The sequence below is a fragment of the Lutzomyia longipalpis genome, chromosome 2 (genome assembly GCF_024334085.1).
Source record: "Lutzomyia longipalpis isolate SR_M1_2022 chromosome 2, ASM2433408v1".
Taxonomy (NCBI): Eukaryota; Metazoa; Arthropoda; class Insecta; order Diptera; family Psychodidae; genus Lutzomyia; species Lutzomyia longipalpis.
The window spans coordinates 40,231,941-40,241,278 of record NC_074708.1 but is presented as its reverse complement, the minus strand read 5'-3'; the positions used below and the strand labels follow the sequence as shown (position 1 = coordinate 40,241,278).

General features: G+C 39.0%; 1 protein-coding gene across 1 annotated transcript; it reads left to right on the top strand.

The window, feature by feature from the left end:
• Nucleotides 1–3,214: 3,214 nt before the first annotated feature.
• On the top strand, nt 3,215–7,332 carry LOC129791416 (uncharacterized protein K02A2.6-like). The gene is made up of 2 exons (XM_055829585.1): nt 3,215–5,295; nt 6,193–7,332. Exons 1-2 carry the CDS (start codon nt 3,318–3,320, stop codon nt 7,227–7,229), a joined length of 3,015 nt encoding a protein of 1,004 aa, XP_055685560.1. The 5' UTR covers nt 3,215–3,317; the 3' UTR covers nt 7,230–7,332.
• Nucleotides 7,333–9,338: the final 2,006 nt, after the last annotated feature.

The following is a 9,338-nucleotide window of genomic DNA, read 5'->3' as shown; positions in this document are numbered from 1 at the left end:
CGCAATGGGGATATACAAAAGTGGTGTGGAAATTTAGTGTTTGAGAAAAGAAGAGTTGCATGTTGGAGGAAAAAATCCCTCCCTTTACGATGTGTGTGGAGTTTATTTGTAAGTTTGTTGCAAAATTTGATATTGCTCTTGAGAGGATTTTTTTTCAGAGTCTCGGGGTGGTGGTACAAACGGCATGGAACGCCTTGTAAATAAGTATCTATTTGCCCAAGTCGTGAAACTGTAATTACAATGCAATTTTCATGTGAAAATGCACACCAATAGCATCAAAAGGATGCTCCCCTATGTGTGTTAGTTCAAAGTATAATGCCTTCTTTTTGCTTGTCCGCCTTAGCCCATGAGAACGAAGGCAGTCAGGGTGCAAAAAGAGTGGAGAAAAAAGGAAGAATGTTAAAAGTAGGACACCCTGTGTGTATCGTGGCGTATCTTCTTGTGGAAAATATAGCGCAATATAGGGGACTTTAAGTACTTTACCCATATCTTTAACTGCACACCCTCAGTGCTCATCATATACCCGCGCTGCCGGCATGGGTGTAACTATATATTGAATATTTGTCTGAAAGCACTCAACTTCTTACACGGAGTTGCGAAGCTTCATGGGAGCTTTTTGGAATGTGTCCCAATATTTAGCATAATTATTGCACATTAATGTGAAGTATAGCACAATTTCATTCACTCGCTCTCTCTCTTGCCCTCTTTCCGTCATCCATCCCATTTTCCCAGCTCTTTTTACGACGCTCACAAACTTTAAAATTTTCATGCAGACAACTATACATATACGTGGTACATAAGTGCTGGGGAAAAGTGAGAGAAGCTCCTCAGGGTATGAATTTGATGTCTGTGCATATTACATTGGTTTAAAACCTTGAATCCTTGCCCCTCCTTGATGATGATATGTGTGATTTTGGCCACTTTATGTACTTTATCTCTGGCTACCACTCACATCTCACTCTGAATTTTCACTCCCAACATGGGACATAATTTAACTAAAGCAAGAATTTTCCAACACTGTCCGTCCACATTTCACTCGCTACCCCTCATACACATCCACACTCGGCCATCCTGGGTTCTAACTCTGCTACTGCCGGAAACATCATCCGGTCCCAAGGAGAAACATACAGAAAAAAATTCTTCTTCCATATGCTAATGTTTTTCTGCTGATTTACTCGATAAGCCGCTCATAAGAATTTTTTTTCGTCTTGCTCTTTTCCAGGCCAAAAAAAGGCCGAAATCCCTCTAACTCACGTTAGGATAGATCAAGATTTCGGGGGAGTTTATGGTGGAAGAAATTCAACAAAAGTCCTTGAATTGAGGCAAATAAGGCACATCCTTTTTGGGTGATTTAAAAAAAAAAAGAGAAATTTAATACAGGTCATGTTTAGTGTGGGAAAAAATGGTAAAAAAAGGAGGAAGAAATATTTAATAAAAAAGCCCCACATTGAGTTTTAAAAATTTATAAAGCAAAAATTATATCAAAATTGATTTATTGGAAGTATGAAGAGATGGACAAGAAGGACGTTATGTAGCATTTCATGAAATTCAACATAATAATCCTTAATTTGTATAAATTTTTCAAATTCCAAATAAATTTTTCTACATAAATAATTTATGTTGATTTATCTGAAATTTACAGAAATCTCCCCCAAAATCTACCCATTTGAAAAATTAAAGCAATTGCATTAAAAATTCAACAAACTGGAACATAAATTGTCATGATTATGCCTAAATTTCTACATATGTGCATGAAAAATAAATCAAATTAAGCGTACATAGTCATACATAATTTACACATTCAACATTTTGTAGAATATAATTTTTAAAAATTCTACTAATTTAATCATTCGATTCATTGACTATAATATATTGCATAATGTGCATAATGCATTGTGTATCGTTAGATGATTGCCAGGTGTAGTCATTATTTTATTATCAATAGACGAGGTAAATTGTCGCTTCGCTCCAATTTACCTCGCCCCGCTTCGCGGGGATTTGTTGCGCTTCGCGCAAATTTTAGAAAGAGAAAAATTGTGATAAAACATGCACTTATCAATATCAAAAAAATTGTAGAGGGAAAAAGTGAATTTCGCACAACATTTCTAGCGCCAAATTCAAAAAGTACTCAAAAAAACCATGAATTTTATATGAGGGCTTTGAGAAGGGGGACTCTTGGGGGAAAATGAATATCGTTGGTAAAAACCGCCTGGTATCAATAGTCTCTGTACCAAATTTCATCACGATCGGACCAACGGTGTAGAAATGCATAGCTGTACAGGAACGAAATTATAGAGAGACCTTTCTTTATTTTATTGAAATGATTGCATCAAAATTGAATAAATTTTATGATAATTTTTATATAATTTTTTAGGAAAAAAATCACATATTTTGCTGCAATTTCGATACTAGAAAATTCTATATACATATATTTAACTATTACAGCATATATTTAATTTACTACATTATATAGCAATTAAATAAATCTATAAAATCATAATGTTTGCAGTAAAAAATTAATTTATCTCGCCAACATTTACTATCAGAGAACTTTATTACCTACAATTTGTCCCTTTTGCACATAAATTTTCAAAAGATCAATCTTATTATGAACTCACTCTGATTAAATGTTTTACACGTATTTTAAATTATGGGCTTGTTTTGTTTGTTTTATTCGTTCTTTTCCAGTTAACACACAAATTCATATGTTCAGACCTTTTTTTATTACATTATATGTATGTAAAAATAAAACCAACAATTGTAGTACATTTTCCATTTAATAAAAATCACCTAATTAACAATTTATTTGTACTGATTAAACAAAATTTTTAATTACAACTCCCGTGTATGCGGGTGGAAAAAAATTATCAATATAATCAATTTTTACATTTTAATTTTAATTGAATTTCCTGTAACAAAATAATAATAATTGCAAAAAAATATATAGGAGAATGGGGGGTGAAAATATGCGGTATGTGTGAAAAAAGTGTCTGTTTCAATTTAACAAAGTAAAATGAGATTTTTTGTGGTCTTTAATTAAATTCTTATTGGGGTTGGGGGTGTGGTATTATATGCCAAACAATTAAATTCACTTTAGGTGTTGTATTGCCCAGGTTTTGGTATAAACATTGCTTGTAAGGAGGCAAGTAAACAAGTGCAGGGGGTGGGTTTGTTGTAGCAACTTTTACACGGTTTGATGGTGCTTTCTGGATAAGAAGGTGTGAAGGTAGAAATGAAATGTCAATAAAGTCAGTTGATGTGTGACCGCCAAACAGCACACTACACTTTTACTTGGTGTCAGAAGTGAATTCTGAAAAATGGAAAACCAAGAGCAGAATCAAGTTCAAGCAGCTCAAGCAGCTCCAGATGTACCAGCCCGTGTGCTGGTAGCTCCACCGAAGCCTTTGGAGCTGGAGAGAAATATGAAAGCAGCGTGGAAGAGTTGGATTAGCTCCTATGAATGGTACGCAAAGGCAAACCGTGTCAACAGGCAAGACGCCGACATTCAGGCGGCCATTTTTATGTCAACGATTGGGAAAAATGTCCTAGAGATTTTTGAAGGATTTGGTCTAACAGAGGAGGAAAAGGAGGATGTGAATATCATCAAGGCGAGATTCCAGCAGTATTTCATCCCGAGAGCAAATGATATCTATGAAGGATTTGCACTGAGGCAAATTATGCAAGGGGAAGATGAGAAGTTTCATGAATTCGTGACTAGATTGACGGTTCAGGCGAAGAAGGCCAATTATCAGGCATTGACGGATAGGATGATTCTAGAGCAGCTCGTGATTGGGGTTCGCTGGGAGAAAATGAAGGAGAAATTGTTGAGCACCCCAGACATAACCTTAAATCAGGCAATTGATTTCTGTCTCGCCTATGAGCTTGCTCTAGCCCAAAAGGAAGCGATAATTAAGTCTGAAAAGGTAGACAAGTCTGAAGTGAAAGTCGATGCCATACAAAAGGAGGCCCCAAAAGAGAAATCAGGCAAGGAATATGACTGCCAAAGGTGTGGAAGAAAACATGCATTCAGGAGGTGCCCAGCATTCGGCAAGGAATGCAGGAAGTGTGGAGAAAAGGGGCACTTTGCCAATTGTTGCAAGAAGGAAGCTGTGAAAGTGCAAGAAGTGAAAGTAGAGGATCACGATGATGAGTTGGAAACATTCAAGATTTGTGAGGTTAGTTCCCGAGACAGGAAGAGTGCCTGGATCCATACGTTGAAATGCAGAGGAGAATCTTTTGCAGTGAAGATAGACACAGGAGCTGACTGTTGTGTTATTAATGCAAAAGTACTGGGCACGCTGAAGGTGGATACAATTGAAGCCTCTAAAGTGAAGAAGTTGATAACTTACAATGGAAGTGAGATTCCAGTGCTGGGACAGATTGTACTTCCGTGCTATTTTGGAAGCGAAGAGGTGCCTCTTACCTTTCAGGTGATAAAGACTCAGTGTATGCCTGTCATTGATGGCGAAGCTGCCATTAAAGCTGGACTAATCAAGAGACTACTTGAAGTGAAGTTTCCAGAGGAAGTTTTCGAGGGTTTGGGCTGTGTTAAGAATTTTACGTACGAAATTGATCTCATTGATAACCCAAAATTCACAGTGCACCCAGCTCGAGTGATTCCTTATCCGGTGAGAGACGCAGTGAAGAAAGAGTTGGATAAGATGGAGCAATTGGGTGTTATCAAAAAGTGTGTGAAAGCGACAGATAGTGTTTCCCCGCTAGTGGTTGTCAGGCGCAATGGGAAAATTCGACTTTGTGTGGATTTCACGGATTTGAACAAAAACATCAAGAGGAGGCATTTCCCATTGAGTACAATCGAGGAGATTTCAACAAGGCTCTCAAGAAGTACACGTTTCACGATTCTTGACTGCACTAGAGGGTTTTGGCAAGTGCAGATCGCGGAGAAATCACAGGATTTGCTGACTTTTGCAACTCCATGGGGCAGATTTTCTTGTAAGCGACTCCCCTTCGGTTTGGCTTCGGCACCGGAAGTGTTTCAGTTGATGATGTGCCAACTCTTTCGAGGAGTAGATGGCGTGGAAGTAAGTATGGATGACATACTTATTCACGCAAAGGATGAATCAGCGCTGGCGGAAAAGACAGAGCAGGTGATGAAAATTATTCTGGAGAGTGGGCTGAAATTGAATCGTGAAAAGTGTGTTTTTGACCAGCCCGAAGTGAAGTTCTTGGGTCATATAGTGTGCAAAGAGGGACTTAAGGTGGATCCGGCAAAAGTTGAGGCAATCAATCAGCTGAAGGAACCTGAGGATGTTAAGGCTTTGCAGCGATTGCTAGGTATGTTGAACTATCTTAGTAAATTCATTGACAATCTCTCGAATCTCACGGAACCACTGAGGATCTTACTGAAAAGTGAAGTTGCCTTTGTCTGGGGTCCGGAACAACGTGTTGCTTTTGAGAATATCAAGAAACGTCTTAAAGAGAGTCCGGTCTTGAAGTTATATGATGTCGCGGACGATGTTCTTCTTTCGGTAGACGCGTCTTCTTACGGGCTAGGTGCAGTTCTTATGCAAAAGGGCCAGCCAGTGGCATATGCAGCCAAAGCACTGACGGAAGCAGAAAAGCATTGGCCACAGATTGAGAAAGAGGCGGCGGCAATTCGTTTCGCATTGAAAAAGTTCCATGATTACGTGTGGGGCAAAAAGATCATAGTTGAAACAGACCACAAGCCCTTGGAGACTATTTTTAAGAAACCCCTTGCTTTGGCTCCCCCCAGACTTAAGAGAATTTTGTATGAGGTTAAATCTTACGCTCCCCAAATTGTCTACCGAAAAGGTACGGAAATTCCCGTCGCTGATACCCTTAGTCGCGATTGTAAGGCAAAAACAGGAGAGGAAGTCATTGATGATAGATTGGAAGTCAATATTGTACTTGCCCTGACGGAGGATGCGCAGAAGAGGTTCGTGAATGCGACAGCGGAAGATCATACTCTTCTGCTTTTGAAGAATTTTATTGATAAAGGATGGCCAGATGAATCCAAGCAAGTTCCGGGAGAGATCCGGCATTATTTCGCTTTCCGAGAAGAGCTAGACCATGTAGCAGGGCTGATCTTTAAGGGAGATCGTTGTGTGGTTCCGGAGAAGGAGAGAAAAAGCGTACTCCAGCAAATCCACTATGGGCATGCTGGCCTTAATACCTGTTTGAGAAGAATTAAAGAATATTTTTATTGGCCAGGAGTTACTAAAGAAATGAGTGACTTGGTGGAGACATGTCGAGTATGCCAGGCTAATCAGCGAATGCACACAAAGGAAACACTACTGATGAAGGAGGTTCCAGAGTTACCGTTTGAGATTGTGTCCTCGGATTTGTTCTCCTTTCAAGGCGATGATTTCATCCTACTAGCAGACTCGTACAGTGGCTACTATGACTTTGCAAAGTTGAGAAATACGACGTCGGAGTCAGTGATTGTCTACCTGAAGGACAAGTTTGCGGAACACGGGGTCCCAAGAGAGTTGCACACTGATGGAGGGCCTCAATATAGTTCCAAGGAATTCAGAGAATTTGCAAAACAGTGGGGTTTCGATCACAAGATTTCCAGCCCATATTTTCCCCGTTCTAATGGGCTCGCCGAACGGTATGTGCAGTCGGCAAAGAATTTGCTGAAAAAGTGCCGAATGGACAAGCAAGATATTCGCCTAGCCTTGCTACTGGACAGAAATTCACCGAAAGAGACGTTGAGAAGTCCTGCAGAGCGCCTTCTGGGTAGGAAAACAAGGAATCCACTGATTGTGAGCAGCAACTCGTTGAAACCGATTCTTGTCAATGACAACTCAAGTCAACTGCAGATTCTCCGCGATAAACAGAAACAGTACGCCGATAGAGGCGCAAAAGAGTACTCGCAAATGCCCATCGGAACTAGGGTGAGGTTGAAGGATCAAGATGGCAGATGGTTAGCAGGAGAGATTGCTGATAAAGCAACAGATCGATCATATGTTGTGAAGCTGGAGGATGGTCGGGCAGTTCGTAGAAATCGAAGGTTCATTGCCCCGACAAAAGTGCAAGGAAATTTTTCTCACGGAAGTTCTGTAGATGTGGATGTGCCAGATGTCCAAACTCCGGCTGAAAATGACGATTTAGGCGAACAGGGGGAGGAGAATAGGGAAGATCCGATGCCAGTAGTTCCAGTTGAGGAGAATGTGCTCGCACCAAGCCCATCAGTGAGGACAAGGTCGGGCAGACTAGTGGTTCCGCCACAACGGCTAAATCTTTAAATTTCTTTAATTTTGTTAAATTACTTTTCTTTATTAAAACGAGGAGGATGTGAAGGTAGAAATGAAATGTCAATAAAGTCAGTTGATGTGTGACCGCCAAACAGCACACTACACTTTTACTGAAGGGACAGTGGGGGGGGTTCGAGAATGCGAATTAACATTTTCAGGAGATGAAATGAAAACAAGAGAAGACAAGAAAGATAAATTTGCTGAGGGAAAATATTTTCAACACTTCACCATTGGACTTTTTGGCCAATTTAGCAGGAAACTTTGTGCAGTTTTATGCTACTCATGAGGTGTGGGTGGGTGTTCTTGTTTGACAATGAGGTGCTACATATAGCGTACACACACAGTGCACAGCGCGCGCTTTTCAATTCCAATCAATGCCCATTTTTGGTTTTTGTGGATACGGAGAGAAAACTATTTCTGCTTGGCTTTTCATTAATCAAAATGAACCTCCTCCCCTCCGTCGTACCTCTCTAAAATGTAGTATTACATAATTCTTGAAATTCAATTCAAACCAATTAAATGAGTAGATAGAGTGGCATTTTGGGGGTGAGAACAAGAAATGAATTTCCAACAGAGACGTGTAATTTAGTCAGGTGGACAGAAGATGTAAGTACAGCGCATAAAGTATTTAATTTGTATGTAATTACAAACAGTGTATACACAAGGTATTATGAATTTAATTATAAACAGATTGAGCTATTGTTGTCCACGAAACAATTTACTCACAGTACATACACAAATTAGTGGAAATTGCTGCTGGTACGCGATCCACCTCATCAGCCACCTATCCATATATATATGTATATAGTAATGGTAGCAACCTCCTTCATCGCGACAGCTGAACCACCCCCTCATTGTCCCACAACTAACTATTCATCCCCCGAGCTTATTGAATATATCACAATTTAATTGATTTAATTACGTGACACACACACAAACACCCAAGCAAATACTCAAACACGACATCCTAGGAATATTTATGTGGTATGTATCAATATTTCTTCAGCAAAGTGATGGTATTAGATCAATTTAGGGGTTGGTCTACAACACTCTACACCAGAGAGACCCGTACGGGGGTGCTAAAAGGATTGAAATGTGCTTAAAGATGCGTAAAAAGGTCTTTTCGAGAGAGAGAAGGTACTTCAACTTATTTGCAAATTTATTTAAGAATCTCTCCGCTCTCTACAGGGTGCTTTCCCACCATTTACCGGACACCGAGAAACACACGTTTTCCACCCGAAGAAGATTTCCCGCACACCCACTCTCGGGAAAAAAAAAGTCAAGTCTAAGGTACTCAACACCAACGCACAAGGGGATTTCTTTACATTCTCTAATTGATCTTTATTGTATTTGCACATCTCTCGAGAGTATTTTCAATTAAAATTTTGTAAACTTTTACGGTGGAAATTCGGTGGAAAGTTATGGATGGGATTCAAGACAATCCATACTAGGGCAAAGTCTGGGGAAATTCGGTTAGTATGCCTTTGTGTGGGAAGAATTCTTTTGGGGCGTCCTTTTTTAAAGGAATTCTCACCAATTTTTAAAGAAATTCTCACCAAACGTTGAAGTAATTTTTATCGTGATAACCATTTTGGGAAAGGATTTAAAAGAGATCAAAAGTGGAGGAAATTAAGAAGAAGAACAAGATAATTAATTTAGTTTTTAATGGGAGTTTTAACGCATGACGGGGAGACAATGTGATGAAAGCATTGTTCTGGATTTTTTTAAAGGTCAAAAGTATTACTTCTATTGTGAAATTTACAAAAAAAATTAAACTTTTTTTTAACTGTCAAACGTCCGAAAAGAATTTTAAAATAAAATAAGTCAAACTCTAGGGAAACTTTAAAATAAAAAAGAAGAATATCTAAAAACGTTAGAAAAAATCCATCAAACTTTTCTGTTAGAAAAAATGAACTTTAGGTGTTTAGAAAAACATCGAATATCAGGAAAAAGAGGCTATTGCCTAGAATAGAAACGTAATACATAAAGAATGCGTGAAATAACTTCTGAGAAACATCAAACGTTAGTAAAGGAGTTGAAAAACGTTAGAATTGCACCTATTTTGTTTCCTAAGCACACCATTAAATAAATTTCTAGCTA

What these genes read in the sequence shown, in the direction of transcription:
- LOC129791416 (XM_055829585.1), top strand. Translation starts at nt 3,318, where the DNA reads ATGGAAAACCAAGAGCAGAATCAAGTTCAAGCAGCTCAAGCAGCTCCA. An exon ending in GGCTTTGCAGCGATTGCTAG is followed by an intron (nt 5,296 to 6,192) that starts GTATGTTGAACT and finishes TTTATTGGCCAG; the next exon opens with GAGTTACTAAAGAAATGAGT.